A 26307-nucleotide genomic window follows, 5' to 3' on the forward strand; every position below is an offset into this window, starting at 1 on the left:
GCTCTCTTGCCCCTTTGAATTACCCTCTCACTCTCCTTGTGTCTGGTGATGTTGCAATGTCCCAGGCAGTTTTGGGAATCCAGCTGTGGGGAAGTTGAGCTGGGGATACATTTAGTTTGGGTTTGGAGTCACTTCAGTTACTGCTAGCCATTCCAGTGTCGGAATGACATTGAGACACATCATTGCCCACTGTGCCACCTTATCCAGTATTGTGACACAGAAGTGCAGGAGCAGCGTGGTATCAAGATATGATGTGTCCTAACACATTTGGCACTGGAATCCTGGAAATAGAAGAGGATGACAGGTATGAAGCCAGAAACTGGTTAGTAGAAGAACTTTCCATTCATCTGATGATGTCTTAGCCTGAACGTCAGCCTGATACAAAAGCTTACATGCAGGGAAGTTTATTTGAAATGGGATCCCAAGGAGCAGAGTTCAGCACAAGGAAAGTGAAATGGGAAGGAGGGAGAGAAAATTCAAGGATGTGGTAGTGCATTGGCAATGGCTATAGGCAATAGGTATTCTATCCTACCTAGGACCTTTTGAGGAGCCTTATGAAATGCTCTCAGAACTGTGCTCAAGTACAAAAGTTGGGGAAGTATCCTCCTATGGGCATTAATTCCTCCCCGATTCTGGATTGCATATGCATAACTGCAGAGTGGGTTTCAGGAGAAGAATGAAGGCAGAAGTGAGAGGCACATTGAGCTGTACATGAGCTGTGTCATGAGGTGATGTCGCTTGCACTGATTGCACGAGCATGAAGCCACTGCAAAGCTGTGTGGAACTGGTGCTGTGGCAGTGGAAGGAGTAAGCAGTGGGGCCTAGAGGATTTTGAAGTGAGCGCTTAACAGGTGTCTGATGTTGACAGGATTCTGTTCTCATAGGTTCTTAGTCAAACATTCTCTCTTATTAGGATTATATACAGTCATGCAGTATATGCAATTATAAATCTACATTCTTTTTTCCTTTTTGATGAGAGTCACACCAAGGAGACCTACCGGAATTACTCTGTTTGCAGGACACACACGTGTAACATTACTACAAATTTCAGTCAACATGTTAATGTTAACTACTACTTGTCAGAATTTTTCTATGTATATACAATTTATACAAATGGGATCATACTAGGTATAGTATTCCAGTTCTTTTCCTTAATAATGTATTTTTGGTAACTTTTCACAACAGTTTATGTAGGTCTACTTTCATTCTTTCTAATAAGCTGCATAGTGTTCCATTGTATGCATATACTAGAATTTATTTAACCAGGCTTCTATTGATGGATATTTAGGGGGTGATTTTTTCCTCATAGAAATAGAAAAACTTCTTTCTTATATCTCCAACACATTTTTAAGAGATACTGAGGGGAAAGAGAGATAATGGAGATGGTGAGAAGGAATTGTGAAGGAATTTATAATAGAAAATGTCTGGTTTTTAACGTCATCTGATTACATCGTTTTTCTCCTCCATAATGACAATGAAGTGCTTGAGGTTTCTAAGGACAAGAAACAGATGAGTAAAATGCTAGGACTTCTTTTATCTCAGGACAATAAGGAAAACCGCAAAATACTTTTAACCCTTTCGTTTTTTTTCAAGATTATTATTTGCACAAAATTCACAGAAGGGGTTAATGCATTGGATAAGAATTTGAACTAGATGACTTTTTCTCTCCAACTCCAGGACTCAGTGACTTCTGATAATTTTGAAAGCCCTGTTGCCTCATCACATGATTATTAACTATATAATAATATATAATTATTATTAACTTATATTCACTGTATAATGGCAATCTCACATCCTCATTCCACCTTGAGGTCATCAGGCAGGACTCTGTGAAAACAGGAGACTTGAGTGAGAAAAGGGGATAATGTCTTTCTTCTTTTAACAAAATTAGCCCTTAGTTTCCCCTTGAAGCAGGTTTAAAAAGAACTGATGACCTCACTCCTGTCCTTAAATTTCCTGCTCCTAAAGCAAATGTATGGTGTGGTTTGCTCTGCAGGAGTTTTTAGCACATTGTCTTAGGTAGTTTTTGTTCACTGTGACTATCACAAGAGGATCGTGTTTTTATGTATGACTTTGTGTAATTACCGATCTTGTCTACTAGTGTTGTAGAAATCATCCAAGAAATCAGTTTAGTTGAAATCAAGAGGTTTGGACTGTAAAACAAAGTTCTAAATGATTATTGGTCCAAAAACTAAGACACAAGGAGGTACTGGAAGAGCAAATCATAAAATTAAAACATTGATATTTGGCCTCAGCAGCAGAAGTATACTTCTCTTTTTAAAATCTCTTATTATTGGATATGTTGGACTGTTGCTAGTCTGTTGGTCTGTTACCTCACTAGTATGGGCAGTCCTCATTTGTCCTTCTGAAGACTCCAAGTCTGAGGAAAGACAGAAATAGACTCATTGGTACTAAAATAAACCCACAGTTCTATAGAAGAACTACCTATCTCTTGGGAAAGATAGGAAGGTTCCCATCATCTCAGTCTGAAAGCCATCTTTTTGTTTTAGCCATGTTTTCCATTGCTAATCGTTTACTAGGAAAACATTCCAGTGAGTGTACAGTGAGTGTTACAGACCACCAAAAAAGATGAAGTGGAGTGCCCGGCATGCCTCACTATTTATAAGAAAATATTTCCCCAAAAGATGGGAAAATCCAAGTCTTTAAATACTCTGGGAGAGAGAATAATGGAAAAAACTCTTCAGTTTCTGTTCTCTTGGTTCACAAGATTTTCTCACAAATCATTTGGATGGGCCATTAAGCAAGTCACATAATGACTGGAATCTTACATTAATTGCCTCACTTGGGTTTCTGGCTAAAGTATCTGGCAGCAAGACTGACAAACAAACGGAAGAGAGAGAATAATCTGGTGGTGGTGTGGGAATGTGAGCCCATCCATTGTTTGGGGCCTGGAATCCTAACCTAGGTGGGAGGACCAAAGGGCTGTCTTTGGATGGATTGAAGTAAATGATTTGGCTTCTTGTCTTTTAAATACAGCCAAAGTTTAGGTTAATTTTTTTGTTCCAAAAGATTACTTGCTATTTACTTGCTATTTCTACCAGGAAGTTCCTTGAACAGGTCTCTCTAGCACAGCACACAAGTATTAGTTTGTTTTCATAGACAATCAATCTTCCATTGACTTGGGTTTGGGAAATGAAAACTTAGTATAATGCTAATTTTCTTTTGGTATCAGCTTTCTGAATCCCTTTGTGGTGTGGATCCTGAGTCTGTCAGTCATGGTTCAACAAGCAGAACCAGTGGCACACACACACACAACATTCATTAAGGGATTTATTATAAGGAACAGGCTTATGTAATTGTGGGGGCTGTTGAGGAAAGTCCACAGTTGGTAAGACAGGTCATCAGGAAGGGAAGATCATGAGTAGGCTGGAAGCCCACGGGCATGTCTACAGCCGTTTTTGACGGGTGGAATTTCTTCTCTCCCTCAGAAAGCCTTCACTCTGCTTTTAAGGCCTTCCACTAATTAAGTCAGGCCCACCCAGGATAATCACCCTTACTTAAAGTTAACCCATTAGGGACTTAAATTAGGTCCGCAAAATCCCTTCCCAGCAGTACCTAGATAAGTCTTTAATTGAATTACTGGGAACTGTTACCTATCCAAGTTGACACATCAAAAAATCCATCACGTTGAGAGAAGCTAAAGAGGAGCTGCCTAGAAAATAATACTGTTGCAGAGGTGCCTCTGCAGACATTTACTAAATCAAGGCTGGTGTCTCTACTCCTCTCTAAAGACAGTCCTACCTGAGCGTTCACAGTTCTATAACTACCCGCTGTGTGCCTCACCAGGGAAGCCTGGTCAGCTAATCTTGTTAGGCTTGGACCCACTCTTGAGTTTTCAGAAGTTGCAAGTAAAATAAGTTTTTGTTGACTGAAATGTTTTCCTATTGATTGCCATTTTGTGAGCACTTACTTCACCAGAGCAACTATTAAAATGATCTGCTTTGGGGGGTGGGAGGGGAAGTGTGTGTGGCTATAAAAGGGTGACATGGGAGATCCTTGTGGGGATGGAAATGTTCTTTACCACAGCTGTATCGATGTCAATATCCTCGTTGTGGTATTGTGCTATAGTTATGCAAGATGTTACCTTTGGGGAAAACTGGGTAAAAATACACAGCATCTTTCTATTATTTCTTACAACTGCATATGAATGCACAATTATCTCAAAATAAAAATTCTAATTTAAAAATGATCCATTTTATAAAGCAAAGAATCCTTTCATAATGTGAATAATCATTTTCTAATCTTTTTAAAAATAATCATGTTTTCTTAAGGAGGTAGACATCTGTATATTCTTAGCCCTGTGCTGGGAATAAAGTACATACTCAGTATATATTGAGTGGAAGAAGATATGCCTAATAAGAAAATAGTAGGTGATAGTTGAGTGTAGTGTTTAATATAAAAATGTTTTGTAAAAATCAAGGTTAAATTCTTAGATGAAATATTGGGCATATTGTAAAATGATGGAGTCTTCATTCTATAATGATGATGACTGAGAGATGATATGGTTATAATCTCAAAAATAATGCCAAACAAAAATCTAAAATATAAACCTGGAGGAAAGCCGTAAAAATGTGCAGGAGGTAGTTTTAGGACAAATAAAATATTTTAGGTTAGAAAGTTGTATAGATTGAAAATAAAAATATAAAGGATTTAGATAAATTTGTGGATTCACTCATTCAATAAATATTTGTATGCCTACAATGTGCCCGGCAGGTATCTATAGTTTTAATATATTTCAGGAACTTTCCTAACATGTAAGTAGTGATGTTCTCAAAGGCGGCCATGCCTTCCCCACATCTCCCCTGATGTAGCTATCAAAAGCTGAGAACCACATGCATTGGATTTTCTCAGTGTATACTATTTCTGATCTTACTGCATGAGAGATTTTTATGGAGAAGTGAAATTCAACCAGTCAACAATAAATAAATAATAACATTTAAAGATATCTACAAACATAATTCTTTTAAACTTAATTGTCTTCAAAAGTATTTTCAACTTAATTTTTTTCTCCTTTTCAGGTATTTCTATTTTGGGGATATAGAATAAGGAACTACAGTTAAGAATGGGAAGGTGGGACCAAACTCGGTTTAAATGTTAAGAAATATTTATAGCAAATAGAAGGAAGCCTGGGACAATGAGAGGTCAGCTCCAGGTGCAGCATTGGGGCTGGGCCCTGGGAAACCTGGCCTGTGTGCTCTGACTCCTGTGGGCTCGTGCACTGTGCCCAGGTCTTTGCAGTTACCATCAGGGAAGGGATCTGCTTTGTTCTCCTTAAAAAAACAAAAAGTCCTTTAGAGGCTGAGGATCTCAGTGAGTGGCTACCTCCTTACTCTGAGTTTGAGTGACCAAAAAATAGCAGGCCTGTTCCCTGAGAGCTATTATAATCTACGAAATTAGTAGATTAATTCAGAGTTCTATCCAGGAAATGGTCCTATTAGGAAATATTATCTGTGTCAAATAAACCCCTACCCCTGCCAAAAAAATTAGATTTTTAGGAAACCATGATTCTGTATTCGACCCCAGTAAACCTCCTTGTGGACATGACCTAACTGGGAGTGAGACTGTTGATGACTGAGATGACCCCCACATGTCTGGAGTAGAGGACCTGTCCTGCCGGGGAGGTTTGGGCCAGTCACTTACTGGTCAGCCATTGGAATTTTTGGAAGTAGTAAAACTTTTGGTAAAAGGGGGCTTTTGTCTCCCAGAATAGCAACAGTTATGATCACTTAAAACCAGTGACTTCTATATAAAGCAAGTACTTCTATATATATACTCGTGTATTGTTTATATAGGACTATTTTAAGATCTGTGTCACATTTTTTTGGTGTATTTTATGGTGGGAAAATTCAATTGGAAAAAATGCACTTAGCCCTGGTGGGGGTGGTAAGGTAAAATAAGTACTTAAAAAAAAACACATGAAGTTTGTTGTTTTCGTTTTAGCTTTAAATATTGCGGATATAGCTAGGTGATAGCACCCTAAATGAAATGGTATTGCTTCTCCTTAAGCAAGTTTAACCATTGTCTCATATTTTAATACTAGATCTAGTACCATATTAGTTGAAGACCTGCAAGGCACGTATAAGAATTCATTCGTGTATTAATTTACAAAAATCTGTGAGAAAATGGCTTTGTGTGTTTGTGTACTGTGGCTTGTAATTCAGGGTTTGTTTTTCTTTTGATTTTGCAGCTGTGGAATTGAGAGGGAAATGCATAGGGAAAGGACCTATCTGCCATTAAGAGTAACATGGGTATAGAGACCTAGGCACAACTAGAGGCCAGATGTGGCTAAGGCATGGCTCAGGTGTGGCCAGGGCAGAGCCCAGGTGTGGTTGTGGCAGGGCAGGCCCAGTGGGTTGTGTTAGGGCAGTGAGTGCAAGAGTTGGCATGCTGTGATTGCTGAACCCTTCCTCCGGGGAGAGGCTCCTTCCTGCATGTTCTGTGGAGGTGGAGTGGGCATCAAGCTAGGTGCTATGGGAGATAGGCAAGGAGCTTCCAGTCTAGCAGGAGAGATCACAAACCTAACATAAGGCAGAAAGTGCCAACTGCCTTAAGAGAAATTCAGATAATGCTATAGGAGTTCAGAAATGGAAAAGACAATTTCTACCTTTGGGCACACAGAAAGGCTTCCTGGGGAAGGTGATGTTTTGAGTGGAGTTCTAAATTAAGGGCAACATTAAAAAGGATTAAAGGATTAAAAAGGATCAGAATAGTGAGGAGAGCAGAGGAAGGGATGAGTAGAACCATGGAGGTTATGACTGGAGAAAGTCAGGTCATTCGATTGGCTGGATGATGGGAGCATAAGAAGAGGAAGGTGGAGACCCAAGATGGAAGGATGGGGCAGTTGGGGTCCAGGCTCTGATGGTCTTTGAACCCTACTGTAAGAAGTTTTCTCCTTAATTTGATTGTTGTTGGGAAATGAGCACTTTTGAGTAATGGAATGATGTGATTATGTTGTGGTTTAATAAGTTTTACCTTTGTGTATATAGGAGTAGGGAAGGGTCTGGAGTGTTGGGTGTTGTGTAGACTTGGCAGGGGCTGGGGGCTGGGGGCTGGGGCTGAGGAATAATCTAAGGATGAATAAAACCAAGGCCCCTGTCATCAAGGAGTTTATGATCTAATCAAGGAGACGATTAACCTTGTGGTGAATTGAGGTACAAGTGTGGGGAACAAGTTGTTGGGTGAGTAGGCACAAGAACCAAATGATTGCTTTTCATTTCAGAGATGTGAAGGCTACTGTCATGTCTCATCCCTGCTCTGGTTTCTCTTCTAGCTAAATGTCTCCGGCTTCTTTATTTGTTCCTCATGTGACATAGTTTTTACATCTTACAGGATCTTGGTAGCTCTCTCCTCTATTTGCCTCTTGTAAAATACAAGACCCAGACCCGAATACAATATTCTAGATAAGGCTAAGTATGGTAGGAGAATCACCTTGTTCTGAGATTGTATTGCCACTTCATCAGCATCAGATAATATGTTGCTCGACCACCGTGTGCTCTCCCTTTCCTTTAGGGACCTGGCCTCAACAAAGAGAAGGGGTTGGGCAGAGGAGGTCCTACTGGAGAGGCCACAGGTAGGCCTGTTTCCGCCTTGGAATGTGAAGTCTGCTTACCCTGCTTACCACTCGTCCTGTCACTCTCTGTTCCCTCTTCCCTGGTCCCGGCCCCCCTCCCCAGGCTCCTGCTTCACTCACCCCTGAGTCCATTGTTTTGCCCTGACTCCTGTTAGCCCCTCCTGGGTGGTAGCTCCACAAGTGCACACATCTGTAAAGATCCACTGAACTGTGCATTTTATGCACTTTACTGTATGTAGGTATTCATTCATTCATTCTTCATTAAAAAGGAAGAAAAGAAGGGTGGGGAGAAATGAGGGAGAGAAGAGGCAAAGATGACTTCAGAGTTTTAAGCCTGAGTGATTGGGAATCTAATGGGATCATTTCCAGAAGTAGGTACTCAAGGAGGAGGTGTTACTTTAGAGAGGACAAGCCGACCTCAGGCCGGTTCATGTCTCTCTGTCAGCAACAGGAAGGGCTGTAGTGGAAATCACTGGACAGGAACTTGGGCGTGGCTCTTAAATGATAATCCTTAGATTCTTCATCTGTGACCTTTCTTGTCTTGAGCATCTTTTGTCACCAAAATCATCTTTCACAACCTTTGGGCTGCGTTTGATACTTTTGACTCCTCTCTGCTTCTTGAAATTGTTTTCTTAGTTTGGCTTCCAAAACACCATTCTCTTTATCTCTGCTTCCCCACTGGCCTCTCCTTCTCAGTCTCCTTTTTGGTTATATCTTAACTTCCTAACCTACAGACAGTTGGCCTGCCCCAGGCTCAGTGCTGGGATCTTGTCTCTGTCCACTCCCACTCCTTCAGTGATGTCATCCGGTTTCCGGCTTTACCGCCATCTAAGCTCTGATGATCCCCAACTTTCGTCTCTAGCCCACGTCTCTCTCAGTCTCTTGAATTCTGGACTTAGGTATGTAACTGCCTAGTTGACATTTCCACTAGGATGTCTGTCTCACACTTAACCTGTCTAAAACTGAACTGATTTCCCTTCCAAACGTGCACCTCCCACAGTCCTCCCTCAGTAAATGGCAACTCTATTTCTCCTGTTGCTCAGGCCAAAAAGCCTTACAGTCAGCCTTGACTCTTCTTTCTCTTCTGCCCACATTCAGTCGATCAACAAAACCTGTTGGCTCTCTCTCAAATACATATTCAGAATCTACGTCCTTCTTGTCACCTCCGCTCTTACCCCCTGGTCCAAGCCACCATCGCCTCTTGCTTGGATTGCTGAAATAGCTTCCCAACTGGGTTTCCCTCTTCACTGCGGCTGCCCTTCCCCACTGCCCTCCTCCTCCCACCAGCTGCCAAGCCTTTTCTCACCCCAGCAGCCAGAGTGATCCTTCTAAAACAATACAGATCATGTCACTCTTCTGCTCAGAATCTTCCAGTGACTTCCCACCTCAGAGTAAAAGCTAAAGTCTGTGTGATGGTTACATGATCTGCACACCGCCCTCGCCTGCCTCTTTCCCTCTTGCTCACTCTGTTCCAGCCGCACTGGCCTCCTTTTCCTCAAGCACGTCAAGCCTCTCCGTCTTCAGGGCCTCTGTTGTTCCCTCCACCTGAACTAACCTACCCAGTCCCGTATCTGCTTCACTTGGCTACTTAAAGCCCCTCAGCTTTGCTCAAATGTCACCTTATTAGAGAGACCTTTCCCTGACCATCCTATATTATTTATTTATTTTTTTTTTTTTCACTGAGGAACATTCACCCTGAGCTAACATCTGTTACCAATCTTCCTCTTTTTTGCTTGAGGAAGATTGTCCCTGAGCTAACATCTGTGCCAATCTTCCTCTGTTTTGTATGTGGGTTGCTGCCACAGCATGGCTGCCAACAGGTGGTGTAGGTCCGCGCCCAGGATCCAAACCTGCGACCCAGGCTGCTGACACAGAGCGTGCCGAACTTAACTTAACCTGACTATCCTATATTAAATAATTATGGGGGCCAGCCTGGTGGCGTAGTGGTTAAGTTCATGTACTTCGCTTTGGCGGCCCAGGGTTCACAGGTTCAGATCCCAGGTGCAGACCTATGCACCACTTAATCAAGCCATGCTGTGGCAGGTGTCCCACATATAAAGTAGAGGAAGATGGGCACGGATGTTAGCCCAGGGCCAATCTTCCTCAGCAAAAAGAAGAAGATTGGCAACAGATGTTAGCTCGGGGCTAATCTTCCTCACCAAAAAAAAAAATTCTGCCCATGCTTTTTTGTTCTCCGCAGCACATTTTACACAGTCTGACATGCTTTTTTATTGTCTGTTTCCTTTAGTGTCTGTCTCCTCCTCTAGAATGTTCCTTGAGAGCCGGTACTTTGTTTTGTTTTGTTTTCTTTTCTTTTCTTTTTGTCACAACAGTTTATTTTTTTTGTTTGTTTTTTAAATTTTTTGTTTATTGCAGTAACATTGGTTTATAACATTGTAAAAATTTCAGGTGTACATCGGTACTTTGTTTTGTTTTCTGAGATATGAGCCTGGCACGTGGTAGGCATTTAGTAAATATTTATTGAGTGAATGAATGAATTTGCGTGACTATAGGTCACTGGTACTTGCATAGCATTGTATTTTGTGGATTATAAATTATGTTCATATATATTAGCTCACTTGATCAGTTTGTTCATTTTTTGTAAATCAGACTAAATTTAATTCTAATTATAAGTAAAGTGTATTGACTTTCTTGACGCATTCAAATACATCCCCCATCCCATTTTGTTTTGGTTATGTGGGACCTAAATTCTGGCTTATAGAGTATTTTTTTCTTTTATCACTAGTCCCATAGAACTTACTCTTAGAAACTTTATTGATTCCTACTTACTGAATTATTATAATTTTTATATTAGATAGACTGGGAATCCTTTAAAAACAAAGGCATATCAAATGCTTCATTTGCCCTGCCCTTGGTTAATGAGGGGCCACAGTGTTGCACAACTTCAGAGGAACCGTTAGGCCTTGCGTTCTGTGCTAATGGTGCCCCCTGGAGTTGTGCAACACAGCAGTAATGGAGAGTGTAAAATGTTTGGCTTTAGTTTCTCATTATTGAATCTTCTGTTTATTTTCTTCCTGCTGTTTGAGTGGCATTTTAGGACCCCATGGACTCTGTTTGCCTTGTACTGGCATTATTAGGTCTTTTTGACTACTGTCTTTCACTTTTTATTAGCACAGCTGTGTCAAATTGTTCCTAATTCCATTCTATTTCATCTACCCTCTTGGCTTTCTTCCTTAGCTATTTCAATTAGTCTGTCTACTGTTCCATTTCACTTTATTGACATCAAACTTGTGTTATAGCAAATGAGTCCATATTTTCATCAGGCAGTTACAGGTACCCTTTGTTAGTCTAATCACTATCTAGTTAATTATTCCTGTCAAAATATAAATGGTGTCTGTCATTCAAACTTTGAGCCTAGCATTGTAGTAAGGTTAAAAGATACAAATGAGGCAACTTGCTACCCTTCTGGGCTGGTTCTCCAGAGAGAATATACCAGTAATAAACTTTGATTTGGGGAGCAGTGGAAGCAGGCAGAGGCAGAAATTTGATCCCATTTTTACCATGTATAGATTACTTTCATTACTTAGTCCATCTCACAATGAAGACATGTTCTTGTAATTTCATCTGCACAAGTGCCCTGCCTTGAGCACGTAGCAGTTAAGGAAAGATGAACAGTCTAGGTTACGTTTCATAATAACTTGCTTATGATTCTGAATTTGAATAGAGCTATATTAATAGATCCCTATACTCTGAAGATCCCTGCTTAGATTCTCTTAGGCCTGACTTAGTGATCCCTTTGTCCTCCATTTCTAGGACCAGATAGGGGGAGAGAGGCTAGGGGTTTAAATTTCAGAAGAGTTTGAAGTGACTGGAATACTGCAAGACCTCTTACAACTAGCCAAAAAGGGCCGTCTCCAAGCCGTAACTGTGACAGCAATTATGCTTTATTTGTTCTACATACAGTTTATCAAGTTTATTTAATCTGTATATATTTAAAAGTTTTAGTGTTATTTAGTGCCTATAATTGCATATTGTATTGATTGCTATATTTTCATTCTACTCTTTGGAAGTTAAGAATCTATCAATTCATAATCTTTTTCAGTTTTTGGCTTAGTTTTCTATTAGTTTCCCAAAGTTGCTTTTCTGCTTTCAGTCCTGACTTAATCCCTCCAATACTCAGGTTAAGGAGGATGGTATTTGAGTTCAATTTTTTGAATTTCTGTATGGACAAGTTGTTTACATTTTCCTTTTGATTGCTCCATTGACGAGGCTGAAAACTGAACTCCCTGCAGTCAGTGTTGAAGTGGGGGATAGGTGCATTGTACCCCTGTTCTCCAAAAGCTTGATTAGAGAAGAGGGGTGTCATTTTATTTTGTACTGCTTACTAGGAAGAAGGTTCAAAAAACAGGACTTCTCACCAGGAATTCCAAGCTCAAAGAATGTAACTCTGCAGATGCAGAAGCTTTAACACTGGAGGTTGGGGTGTAGAAGGCTACATGTGAGCTTGGAAGAAAACTTAAGAATTTTCAATCTAAGAAGCCTAACTCACATAATTTCTCCTAGAGTAAGGCCCTTTCCAGTCAGATCCGTTGGTGCTATCGAGCTGGTATTTCAAGTATGTCCATCTGCATTTAAACGAATAGCTCCAAGACAATCTGATTATGCGGTAGTTACTTTGGTGAGAATAGCGCCTCAGTGGAATGGAAACTTCATTTTGAGTCTAATATTAGACCTTGCTTTGGAAAATTCCTTTTAAATGATCACAAGCTGGGAATAGCAAAAGAATTTAACTTTCGACAGACAGCATTCACCAAGAATTTTTAACTGCTTATGTTTGGGTCCTTGGGAAAGCAGATGTGAGAAACTGACTGGGGTGAATTGACTCAACTAGAATTGACTTGACCTGATGCGATGTTTATATCTATTGCTGATAAGTTTCCCTCCTACTCTCATTTACTCAAAATATTTTCATTCTTTGAGCGTGAGCATGCTAAGGATGAAAATTGTTAGGATGCCTAATTGTTTAATAATCTAAACTTCTAGGCTTCCAGACGTTGTTGCCTATAAAGGGGCCTGAGGCAGAGCGGAAAGGGGCTGACAAACCCACAGAACCAAAGCCAGTTTCTGAGTAAGTGCTGGGAACCTGATCAGACCTGGCCTGCAGCATATTTTTAGTTTGTCTGGCTGGTTGTGTCTGAGTGAACTCCCTCAATTTGAGGTTTTAAGTAAACTTTATTTAAAGGACTTCCCCCAGCCCTTTCCCCCCAAAAACCGCACCCTGTCATTTAAAAAAACAATATACATGTTAACTGATTATGAAATTTCCAGATCATGTCTGCTTGGCTTAACTTAAGGGTATGTTTCAGATGTCTCGCATGCCTTGGATTGGGAAAACCAGTATTGGTATTTGAGAGAAGCATTTGATATTTTAAAAGATCTTTCTGAAATTGAGATGCATCTTTTAATCAAGGTGTACATTTAATATAGTGTTTTTTCCCTCTAAGTTGGTAATAAGTTGATGGTGCCTTAGAATTGGGAAAGAATATTAATAAATTAATGTGTTACCATTTATTGATCACCCAGTGGATCCCAGGCACTGTCTTTGCCAGTTACCAACATTATCTCTGATATTCATAACAGCCCTGTGTGGCAGCATTATTATGAGCCTGGTTTAGAGATGAGGAGACTGAGGCTTAGAAAAGTTGTGTAGTTGCTCATGATCACACTGCTAGTGATGGCTAATAAGTGGCAATGCTGAAGTTCAAATCCGGGACTGTTCGACTTCAGAGCACGTGTTCTTCCCTGTGGGTTATATCTTTTGATATTTACTGTATTTGAAATTAAACCTGAGAAATTTAAAACATTTACTTGTTTACTTATTAATTCATTTTCAAAAGACAGTAATAAATCCATTACAGGTTAACATAAATTACATTTTCATTAAAAAAACCTATTTTCCAAAATAAAAATAGTAAGAAGAGTGGCATTGTGTACCTTTTCGCATATCTCTTTTTTAGATATCTAGCTAAATGGAAGAAGAAGTATGTGAAGAAAATCTTGCCTCACACTGATATGTATTTGGAAAAGGGAAGGGTATTTTAATAGCCTTTTTGGACAATCGTGGATATTCTCTTTTGATACTATACCAGTGGACTTTTGATGCACTGCTACATTAAAATCCTTGGGTCTGAAATCTTCCTTACAGAAGAATTCTGAATAATATATGTAGATAATCCCCCACTCCAAGAAGTAAGAGCTTAATTCTTACCCCTCACCCCTCCCTGGGGTTGGGCTAGGCTTAGTGACTTGCTTCCAAAGAATAGAATTAGGGAAAGGAAAAAATTAGTAACTTTACAGTGGATAAACCTGGGAAACACTGCCTTAATCAAGTGGTGAAGGTGAACATCGCCTGTGACGTCATGTGGGTGTCATGTAGACCCTGATATGAGGTAACTAGAAAACCCGTAACCCCACTCTAATCATGAGAAAAACATGACAAATCCAAATCAGAGGACATTCTATAGGATACCTGACCAGTACTCCTTGATTGTCAATGTCATAAAAAACCAGGAAAGACTGAGAAACTCTCACAGACCGGATGAGACCGGGGAGACGTGATAGCTGAATGCAGTGTGGTGCTCTGGATTGGATACTTGAGCAGAAAGAGGACATTAGTGGAAAAACTGGTGAAATCCAAATAAAGTCTAGAATTTACTTACTGTATCAATGTCAATTTCTTAGTTTTGATAAATGTATCATGGTAATGTAAGATGTTAACAATGGGGAAAACTGAGTGACGAGTATATAGGAACTCTCCATACTATCTTTGCCACTTTTCTGTAAATCTAAAATTACTGCAAAATAAAAAGTTTACTTTAAAAAATCCATTGTTATGTCTCGCACTCTGCTAGATCGCTTACCCCTGCGTGATTTGGTAACGTCATTACCATGGTCATTTGGAAAATATTGGTTCACAGATCTTTGAAATGTTAACACATTTCATTATTCAATGTTTTAAAAAATCACATTTGTTAATATCACTACCTGTTGCACCAGAAAAGTCTTCATTGAGAAGCTCTCAAGCTCATGATGGTAGATACAAGTTTCCCAAAATTCTGATTTTCCCTTGAAAGCTCAAATTTTATCATTGGCAGCAGATGCTGCTGTTGTTTCCTTAACGTAACAGGCTCGTTTGTTCATTTTCAAGAAAATATCTGCCAAATATCCAAATCTAAATAACCATAGTTTGTTTGGAAGCCGTTCTTTTAGGTAAAAATCATGTCAGTGAAAACAGTGGCTGGTCACTTGCACCTCAAACAATGGCCCACGTGCTTTTCCTCAGGACAGCTGTCAGACTTCAGAATGCAACACAAGTGTTTCATGACACTTCCCATTTTGTCACATAGAATATTAGAAGACAGGTATTCGGGGTCAAGATTTAATGGAATTAACAATTTTTACTGCTTGATCAAGGATATTCTTAAGAGAAACTAACATTTTTCCCTCTTTCCGTGCGTGGTCGTGGAGAATACAGTGACCACTGGTAGAGTTTGCTACCACTGCCTTGATATGTGCTCGGCACCTCTGCACCATTGGTTCAATATCAACACGGTGAAAAAGGCCGGGAACGTTTTAGTATTCTAATGAAAATAATTTGACCTTGCCAACCTCCTAAAAGGGTCTTGGACATCCCTATGGGTCCACGGACCACACTTTGGGAACTGCTCTCCTAAAGTAAAGTAGCAGTTTCTAAAAGATCACAAAGGAAGAGCTGCCATTACTGAAGACCAAATCCATTAGGAAGCAAATGTAATGTGGTGCAGGACAGTGTGTGTAGAAGGTGACACTCTTCTGGCTTAACTGGTCTTGTTTTGATGGCTCATGAAATTTTTCCATTTGTTTGTGGTATTTCCACATTCCATACATTTTTTAAATGCTGAAATGCAAACTTTGGTAATAGGGTATCTGTTTGCTGCTATTTTTACCATAATCATCTATAAGGCTTCATTCAGGAAATTCAGAAAATTACGTCTTAAACTTTGTTTTCTTTTCTTTGCAGGTAAATCTCACCTGGCTATTGTGCAGCGAGTAAACAATGAGGGAGAGGGGGATCCGTTTTATGAAGTTCTGGGAATTGTCACATTAGAAGATGTGATTGAAGAAATCATCAAATCTGAGATTCTAGATGAAACAGATTTATACAGTGAGTAGCATTGTCTCAGTGTAATTTCCCAAAACCTTTGCTTTTTTGGTCACGTTGTTTGTGGGTCATCTGACATCTCTCCAGTTGTTTGCCTCTGTTTCTAATTACGTGCCATGTGTGTAGGCTGTATACAACCTGTCAGTGTATTCTAGCCCCTTCATCGGGGGGAGAAGGAAGAGGCAGATCTTGTAATGTTAAGTGGCATGTTTGTTTGAAAAGCCAGCTGCTTCTGACCATTGAGCTGGGCATTACTTGCCCTGAACAGAAAACTCCACTCTTGGTTTTTACATTTATTTTACATGTGGAAGAAGAATTGTTCATTACTAAATTTTCATTTTACACAACTAGGTAAATTGTTTTTGGATAAATTTCTTTTTCTACTTAAGGTCGTAATTCAAGTACTTAAAAAGTGAGGAGGATTTGTTAAATTGATGGATAGCAACTGTTTCAATTCCCTTGTTTCAGAAGCCATGGGCGAGGGTAGAGGTGAGGTTACAAGCGTAGTTTTGTTGGGGCAGTGGTGGCGAGGTAGGGGTATAGGAGGCAGGACAGGGTAGGGTACACAATAAGAATATTTTTTTCCCTTTCCTGCTTCTCTGCCTTCTTTTTTGGGGGGATGGGTGGGGGGCTGGGGACTACCCGTACCTGTTTGCCCAAGGGTAGGCTTGATCCTGGGCTGGGTGTTGAACCTGAATCCTGTCTCATGAAAGTACACAGCTGGATTGTTGGACTGTGGAGCCTAAACCTTCTTCCTCAGCCTCACCCTTAGCAAAGTCAGACTCTTTCCAGAGTTTAAAAATGCCAAAGATGGCCCAAGGCCTGAGATGTTTGGGGCTCTCAAAGATGGGATAGAGAAAGAGCATCTGGGCTCTATTTGTCCCGTTTGGCTTTTAAAACATGACTTGGAGGAGGAAATAGACCATTAAAATGGCCTGGGGCACCTGGGACAAAGCCGGCCTTGCCCAAAGCAGAGTGATTTTAGTCAGTCCCACCAGAAGGGAATGTCTCTCATTTTAAATTTGAGTCTTCCGTGCACCCTTAAAAGAATGAATTTCATATTTAGCTAATGACCTGCTTCTGAAAATGTGTCTTATTTTTTCCTCACATCTGTATAGTGTTCTTAAAAAACACCAGTGCCTATGCGTTTTATCCTTTGACACTTGGGGAGGAGGTCGAGGTCTCATGATAGAGAATATTATTTGTGTGTTTACATTCTTTTCGTCTGTCTGTTTAACTGGTGACTGTTTAACACCAAGTGTGTCTCTCTGTGTTGATGTGCTTCCCCAGGGGTAGTCCTCAGCATAGGAGACAGAATCTAGACATTGATGAGGTCTTACGTTTGCACTCCAGTTAGCTTTTAAACCTCCATTAGACTGATTTCCTACTGAAGTGTTGCGTGCCATGACTTACTGATAACGAAATGCTAACTTGTGGTTTCACATATATTCTTTTTTTTTTTTTTTAATTTTATTTATTTATTTTTCCCCCAAAGCCCCAGTAGATAGTTGTGTGTCATAGCTGCACATCCTTCTAGTTGCTGTATGTGGGACGTGGCCTCAGCATGGCCGGAGAAGCAGTGCGTCAGTGCGCGCCCGGGATCCGAACCCGGGCCCCCAACAGCGGAGCGCGCGCACTTAACCACTAAGCCACGGGGCCGGCCCACATGTATTCTTGATCTAGATAGGAGATCAGGGATGATGACTGCCTTTGCCATTAGAAAATTATTGTAAAATTTTGTGTTGATTTATACTGTCTGATTCTCAAAAGAATTTGAGACAAGAAAATTATACGTTGTAATTGCCTTCTCCCCAGAACAAGCCTAGTAATCCATCCATTTTGACCTAGGCATGAAATGGTAATGCAAACACCTGTGGTTCTTGGGAAAGGAGCAAGCGATTGGGGTCTTGTCTTTAACCTAGTGTTTTGTTTTGTTGACCACTTCTTTGTCATGGAAAGAGGAAGGGAGAGAGAGAATCCTCATCACATCAGTGCAGCAGCCATGACATAGTCCAAAGTAAGAAATAACAGGCAACCTGGTTAGAGGTTTTGCATTAGACACCTTCCAGATCAGGGATTTGCAAACTACAGCCCACAAGTGCCTGCCACCACTTTTTGTATGACCCACAAGCTAAGAATGTTTTTCTTTTACATTTTTTAATTGTTGGAAAAAAACAAAAGAATAATTATTTTGTGACAAGCGAAAATGACATGAAATTCAAATTTCATGTCCATAGTAAAGTTTTATTGGAACACAGCCATGCTAATCTGTTTACATATGGCTGCTTTTGCTGATCAGCAGAGTTGAGTAGTTGCAGCAGAGACCGTATGGCCCGCAGACCCTAAAATATTTACTGTCTAGCCTCTTACAGAGGAAATTCGCTGACCTTTATCCCTTTCTTCATATTTGCTTGACCTTGAGGGTCTCATGGTCTGGGGTAGAAATGAAGCTCACAGATATTATTATTAAAATATTGTTCTTTGAAAGAGTTCTTGATGTGTTTTGTTTTGGTAGAGGCTAGGAGCCTCTCAAAGGCAGGGACACAGTTCCCTGGGTCTTCTGTGGCACAAAGATTGTTCTTCACTGCGGTGTGGTGACATTGAATAGCAGGAGACTGTGTGTGCTCCAGGCTACACACTCTGCTGCTATGTGGTTGTATAGAATCAATGAGGGTTTCTGTCCAAGGCTGCCCAATAATGTACTTCCAAGGGCTCTAAAGGTCTTCATGAGGTATGTTTATAGTTGCTACTAATCAGGTTGCCTGTTATTTCTTACTTTGGATTGTCTCATGACTGCTGCACTGATGTGATCAGGATTCTCTCTCTCCCTTCCTCTTTCCATGTGGTATTTGTACACAGAGTGCCCACCATCTGGAGAGAGAGTCTAGCCTTTCCGATATATTTTGTCATTTTCATTTAAAAAGAGCCATGATTTAATGGAATGCATTTCCTTACTTTTTTCTTTTCTCATTCTTCCCTCAGCTGATAACAGAACGAAAAAGAAAGTGGCCCATCGTGAAAGAAAGCAAGATTTTTCCGCCTTTAAGCAGACAGACAGCGAGATGAAGGTTAAAATATCACCACAGCTTCTCTTGGCCATGCACCGTTTCCTAGCAACAGGCAAGTGCAGCTTATCACAGTTTGAAATCTCTACCAACCCTGGAGCCTGTTTCTCACCCACCGCTGAGGGGTGGGCTGGGGGTGGAGACTGGGAAATGGGGTGATAAGTAATGCCACTTTTGTGTTTTGTTTTTTGTTTTTTTTTGTTTTGTTTGTTTTGTTTTGTTTTTTTCTTTTTAAATTCTCTCCTCTCCTATGTTCAGTGTCGGCATGAACCCTCTGAGACATTTACCAGGGGTGGACCAGTAACTTAAAATTGGTCTGAAAGGTAAGGATGAATGTTAGTGCCACACTGCATGTGAACAGTAGGCCAGGTCATCTGCTTCCAGCTAAGCCCAGGGGAAAGCCAGCTGGTGGAGCAGGCTGACAGTGTGAACCAGACACCACCTCGTTGCTTGTTGGACAGCTGAGTAATTCTCTCTTCAGCTTGCCTTGGAAGAACAGTTGGACATCAGTGGTAACACAGGTGCTATGATTTGTGAAGAAGAAAAATAGATTTTAAAAATTAAATCTATCTTTTACGGTTTTAACGAAATCAGAAATTCTAAGAACTCTAACATGGATTTCTTGACGGCCTCTTCAAATCAGATTGTTAACTTGGGCCCATTCGAGGAGGCAAGTGTTCACATTATTAAAACCACCAACCCGGCCAGCACTGACTGCTCCAGAGAGGTCAAGGTTGAATGGACTTAAGAGACTGACTAATCCTTCTCACATCCCCGAGTGCCTCTCTAGGTGAAGGGTAAGCTCTGTTGGCCAGGGGACGTGTGAGAAAATCTGAAAGTACCCAGTGGCCTGTAGAAGACGTCTGTGTCCACGATGGGCAGCCAGTACCTTTCAACTGCATGCAGTGTACTTAAGATATTTTGAAAAGAAGGCTAACAGCAGCCACATGATGGAATGTTATACACTCTTTAAGATCATGTTTTCAGATATATGGAAATGCTCACAGTATAATATTTCTGATATGGGAAAATACTCATGATTTAATAGCGAGAAAAAAGAAATATACAACTTTGTGTACAGTAAGATTATAGTTGTTATTTTGTGTGTACACACACGTATACACAGGCACAGATACCTAGGCAAGATGCCTACTGGAAAGAAATGCTCACCAATTCCTCAGAAGGGTTATGAGTGGTTGGTTTATAGGTAATTTTTATTTTCCTCTTTTTGTGTATTTTCCAAAATGTCTGCAATGTACTATCTTATTTTGTTATTACAAAAAAGTCACAGAAGCTAATACAGAATTTATAATTTTCACATATAGCATAATTTAAAAAATTTTAAAACCTATAAACAATATCTTTAACTTACTTATTATTCTTTTTCAATTCTGCTATGATAATAGTCTTCATCATTTAAGAACCACACTTTAAAACTAAATGTTATCCTACTCTGCCTCTGAGATTCCATGAAGTCCAGTGTCAGGATAGCACCCTTAAATCAGTAATTTTGGGTTCTTTATTTTAAATAAAATTGATATCTTTATAAATACAGATCAACATTACTTTTTTTTTTAATTGGCAAGTTGGAGTGCATGTTGACGTGTGCACGCGCCTTGTGTTTATTCCGAATCTCTGCCTTCCGTTGCTCCCAGACTTCCTCAGGGCAGCTGGGTGGGAGAGTGAGATGTGGAGCGCTGCATCTGTGCACCTGGTACTAACCCACACCTGATGCTTCCTGACCTGCGCTTCTTCCTCTGGCTGTCGTCGGACAGTCAGACTAGTATGGCCTGTTGAAGGGCGTCCTGGCAGTGAAGGAGCCTGCTTCTGGTTGATTTTCATTTGTTATCAGTCAGAAAATTAGGGTATTTTTATGAGAACTGAAACAAATGACAGGTTGAAAAGGAAGAATTTAAAAGAAACAAATATGAGAATTCAGCATTTTCTAATTTTTCCCAGGTAACCTGCCCCCAGTGGATCACCAAACGGAAGTCTCGTTATCCATATTGTATCACTTTGATTCTAAGTATTCTTGTTATCTAAACACCTTAATCACTAGTAAAATTTTTTCCATCCATTTGAAGTGTAATATCAAGTTGTGTTTATATCTATAGAAGTAGAAGCATTTAGCCCATCCCAGATGTCAGAGAAGATTCTGCTAAGGCTGCTAAAGCACCCCAATGTCATCCAGGAGCTGAAGCATGATGAGAAGAACAAGAAAGCACCAGAACACTACCTCTACCAGCGAAACAAACCTGTAGACTACTTCGTTCTCATTCTGCAGGTCAGAAGAGTTATTCATTAGTTGTTTGATCTCATTGAGTACCGATCGTTCCAGTTCTGGGGAGACTTGGTGTCAGTGAATGGGTGTCAAGGTTTACGTACTTAACTTCTGGGGTAGCTTTATAAGTGGGAGAATTTAATCTCTCTGTTTTTATATCTGTAAAATAGTTCCAGTATAAAGCAGTGTCATTAGTTACTTTAATTTCCACTACTGAAGGGCACTTTAGTGGTTGCCGAGGCATTGAGTCAAATGAAGAATGGTGAATTCAATTGTTAGCATTTTTTGAAGAGTTTGGGGAATTACCTGTACATGGCCAGATCTTGGCTGGGCATTTGAAATTTGTGTCTTGAGTTCCTTGGGTCTTCTTTTTATCATCTTGTCTTTTTTCTACCCCTCATTAGGACTTGGTCTTATACAGCTTCCTAGAGATATCTTACTATCTCTTCCCTTAACACTATCAAAATAATCGATTGATTATTGTTTTTATTACTTTACTAACTAGACTCTATTTTGCAGAGGAACTGATGTGATAATCACAGCCTCTCCTGGCCATGGTAATTGAATTCCTTCTCAGTATAACATCATCCACTGTGTTAGGTTGGAAGGTCAGTTCATTCCAAACCCTCTTTGAGGGGCTTTGGTGCTTGAGTTGACAGGAGGCCCTTGTTATATCACAGTTTCACTTAATAGGACACTGTCCTTGGCATGAGACTAAGATGAACATTACAGTGAATAAAGTGCTAGTTTTATTGACTTCTTGTACCTCTTTATTGAAGAATTAGGTTTATTGGAAATCTGAGTTTATTTCAATACAAGAATACTAGCCCCTTAAGCGTTCTCATATTTCTTGGTTACTTCCTAGATGTGAGTTGGAGCTATCATTATAAGAAAGAGTATAATTAGTACTTAGCAGGCTCACATAATTTACATGAGTCCAGCAAGTTCCCATTATCTAAATGAATTAAGAAGTTTCTTTTAATTTGAAAGTAACTTTTTTGTGTGTGTGTGAGGAAGATCAGCACTGAGCTAACATCCATGCCAGTCCTCCTCTTTTTGCTGAGGAAGACCAGCCCTGAGCTAACATCTATTGCCAATCCTCCTCCTTTTTTTCCCCCTTTTCTCCCCAAAGCCCCAGTAGATAGCTGTACGTCGTAGTTGCGCATCCCTCTAGTTGCTGTACGTGGGACGCGCCTCAGCATGGCCAGACAAGTGATGCGTTGGTGTGCGCCCGGGATCCGAACCCCGGCCGCCATTAGCGGAGCGCACGCACTTAACTGCTAAGCCACTGGGCTGGCCCCTGAAACTAACTCTTATAAGATGCCTAGATGTCAGAAACTCTGGAAAGTGCTGTGTTCACGCCCCATGTTTGGGCAGTATTGTGGCGTCTGGAAGCAAAAATGAGGAACTGTAGAAAAATCCGTGGATTAACTGGTTACATGCTGCTTTCATACCGTCATTCCTGGAAACTTCTGTTGGCAGGTTTTCTAATTCAGTATCCTGATTCTTCTACTAATCTTAGCCTCATTCAATCCTGAAGTGTGTTTTTCTTTTTCTCTGGAGGTAGACAAGCTTGAAACTTGGAGGGGGCTTATTTACTGCACTGAGGAGATAAAACATTCATGTTTCTCATAAAAGCTAGATGTGAATATATTCCTTAAACCTAGACAAACTTTGAATTACATTAAGGATGGTTATTTAGAAGAACTTCGAGGATTGACATTGTTAATTTCAGTAGTAATATTAGAAACTATGTGGCTTTTAATTGTCAGTTTTTTATGTAGTTCGCATATATGAAGTTGTGATTCAGTAGTGCTCTATTGGTATATAAAGCCATTTCTATCTGGTGGACCTAAAAATAGATTTTATGGAAGAGGGACTTGATAATCCCTGTCCATTTACAAGTAAGCCTTTAAAATAAAGATATTCTGGATAAGGCATTTATGTATATGTACCTGTATTTGAATACCTATGTCATGTTAATATTTATATAAACGTGACAGGTTTTTTGAATTGTTGAACTGACGATGTCATGGGGTTTTTTATAAACAGTGTACGTGCTAGATTAAAAGGGCTTTTTGGAGGTGTTTAAACTATAGAGTTGGGTGAAAATCATGTTCTTGCAGGCCAGCCAGTTACCTGAAGTATCCAGAGTATAACAAAATGAAATACCATAATACCCTGTCAACCCAGCATAGCTCTCATCACTCACAAAGCATATTCCACCCTAAAATGTCACTAATCCAACACTGGAAATTCATGCCAGGTTATTGAGCATGTTCCACTGCATTTCAAGAGCATTAAATCAGGAGAAAGCAGCAAGATCTGCCTTTCCTTCCTGGCCCCAGTGCCTGGGAGCTGCCCTCTTCTGCAGACGCTAGAAAAACCTCTTTTATTAAGTCATTGATGTTTGGAATATAATTATAAATAGAAACACATCACTTTGAGTTTAAACCCGAGTTGAAATAAAGTTTATTTTGTTCAAAGCAAAGCATTTAAGTAAGATTAATTAAAAGAGTATTCTAGGGCCGCCCCGGTAGCTTAGCGGTTAAGTGCACATGCTCCGCTACTGGCGACCCGGGTTCGGATCCCGGGCGCGCACCGACACACCGCTTCTCCGGCCATGCTGAGGCCGCGTCCCACATACAGCAACTAGAAGGATGTGCAACTATGACATACAACTATCCACTGGGGCTTTGGGGAAGGAAAAAAAGGAGGAGGATTGGCAGTAGATGTTAGCTCAGAGCCGGTCTTCCTCAGCAAAAAAAGAAGGATTAGCACGGATGTTAGCTCAGGACTGATCTCCCTCACAAAAAAAAAAAAAAAAAAAGAGTATTCTATAAGTTACCAGGCGTGTACCTCCCACTACATATGTATAAAAAGGCTACAATTTCAAGTTGTATCTGAAAAAGTAGATTTTTAAACTAAAATGTACTGAGGGATCAATAAAAGCAGTGATACAAGTACAATAAATAGTCAAAGAAAATGTCATTGGCTCTACGTGCCTTAAATAACTTAACAAAATACATAAAAGTAGAAATAGATAGGAATGTAATTGTGGTGGAAATTTTTTTCCACCATCATAAAGGAGCAAGCATACCAAGAAAAAATGTTAGAGTTTTAAATTGCATAACTAATAAACTCAACAGAAATTTGGAGAAAATTAAGTATAAAGCCAGGGTAATATACTTTTTAAAAAGTTTTGTGTGACTCTTCCATAAAAATTGATCATTTACTATGTCACATGTAAATTCTAGTAAATTTAGAAAGAAGGAAATTTCATAAAACCACCTGCCTAGATCATAATGAAATAAAATTAGACATAAAATGCATAATTCAAATGTACTAAGCCATTTAAAAATTGTGATCAGTTCTCTTACAAAGGTTTATATGGAAGGCAAAGAACAGAGTGTATAATGGGCTCTCATTTGTATAAAGGAAAAAGCTGTGTTTTACACACACACACATATATATGAAGTATCTCTGGAAAGTTACTCAAGAAACTGGTAACAGTGGTTGCCTCTAAGGAGGAGACTTGGAGGACTGGGAATAGGATGGAAGGGAGACTTATTTCTCCCTCTGAATTTGAATTTCTTACCATGTGCGTGTACTACCTATTTAAATAGATAAATAATTGTTAAAAATATTATTAGTGGGGAGCCAGCCCTGGGGCCTAGTGGTTAAGTTTGGTGTGCTCTGCTTCAGTGGCCTGGGTTCAGTTCCCGGGTGTGGACCTACACCAGTCATCAGCAGCCATGTGTGGTGGTGACCCACATACAAACTAGAGGAAGATTGGCACAGATGTTAGCTCAGGGTGAATCTTCCTCAGCCAAAAAAAATGTTATTAGTGGCAAACTAAAAACCCTAAATAGCAACTAAATTAAAGAGAAAATATATAGAGTATCATAAAAGACTATTGTTAAATAATATGAACACCATATATGCAGTATGTCAAAATTTTAAGAAATTTTATTCATCTAACTACTTAAGAAAAAAATCTATAATTATCTAGGAAAAGAGCAAAGCAGCAAACTATAAAGAAGAACAAATTAAATCGTAAAGATTGTCATGAAAATAAATTTTAACGTGAAAAAGCCTTACAACCCATAAATAAAATCAAGATTTGGTTCTTTTAAAAAATTAACCAAATCGGTATTCAATTGGCATAATGAATGTGATAAAAGAGAAAACAACAAAATGGGAAGTTCTCCCCTCTCTTCACAAAAGTACCTAGAATCAAAGGAATTGCTTGAAAAAAATTGAAACTTTAAAGAACTCAATTTCTGTATTATACAAATAGAGCAAGATGGTATGACAGTCAAAAGCGTTCTTTAAGACTGATGGGCTTAATCTGAAGTCTGATAATGTTATGGGCCAGTCTGTGGGAGAATCCCTAAATAAAAAGGTAACAGGTAACAGACAACAGCATACCCAGAGACTTATTCACTGTGACTGAGACTGAATTAGGTTTATCTTAGGAATGCAGGGTTGGTTTAAAATAAGGACAACAAAACCAAAATATGCCACATTAATTAGGAGAGCAGTAAAGAAAAATATCCTTATGCTCATATCAGTAGGTATCAGAAAGGCAGCTGACAAAATTAAGCAACCCATTCTTGACTTTAGAAGACACACAAACAAAATCTTTGTAAAAATCCACAATCAAGAACAAAAAAGAAAAAGTGCTGTAAAAGCCCTCAGGTCCTTAAACCGGCAGCCTCCTTTTGGGAATATGTACGTACAATGCCTCCCACCTGTGCATCTAAAGAAATCATTGTGTTATTACGCTATCTGTGCAAGTATATTTATAGCAAATCTATTGATTATGAAATAGTAGAAATAGTCTATACGTCTAAGCTAATCAAATTGAGATGGTCCTTCGAGGGATCATTATGTAATAATGAAAGACGTGGAAAGCATATGCAAAAATATGTCAAGTAAATAAGGTAGTGTGTGCGCAGTAATTATAACTATTATAAACCATTTTCTAAATAAAAATAGAGTAATAGATCTCTATACAATCTATACAGTTGGTGTTTAATAGTGAAGGATTTGTTGGTCCTTTGGGGAGGAAAGTGTCTAAATAAGCAAATAAAAACTAATGGGATTGCTGTTCCACATCAAATCACCAGATTATGATTTTAGTAAAATAAAGAATAATAAGAAAACAAAAGGAATGGTTTTTTTTCTTTGCCAATTATAATCAATA

At 39.6% G+C, this 26307-nt stretch overlaps 1 protein-coding gene across 2 annotated transcripts in view; it reads left to right on the plus strand.

Moving 5' to 3' along the window:
- CNNM2 (cyclin and CBS domain divalent metal cation transport mediator 2) overlaps positions 1-26307 on the plus strand; it is a 143280-nt gene that overhangs the window by 95003 nt on the left and 21970 nt on the right. For both annotated transcript variants that reach the window (XM_058543902.1, XM_058543903.1), the window contains exons 2-4: positions 15612-15755; positions 18735-18872; positions 20932-21101. In XM_058543902.1, coding sequence (XP_058399885.1) covers positions 15612-15755; positions 18735-18872; positions 20932-21101 — 452 coding nt within the window. The remainder of the gene's footprint in view (positions 1-15611; positions 15756-18734; positions 18873-20931; positions 21102-26307) is intronic.

The sequence above is a fragment of the Diceros bicornis genome, chromosome 6 (assembly GCF_020826845.1).
Source record: "Diceros bicornis minor isolate mBicDic1 chromosome 6, mDicBic1.mat.cur, whole genome shotgun sequence".
In the NCBI taxonomy this organism is placed as follows: Eukaryota; Metazoa; Chordata; class Mammalia; order Perissodactyla; family Rhinocerotidae; genus Diceros; species Diceros bicornis.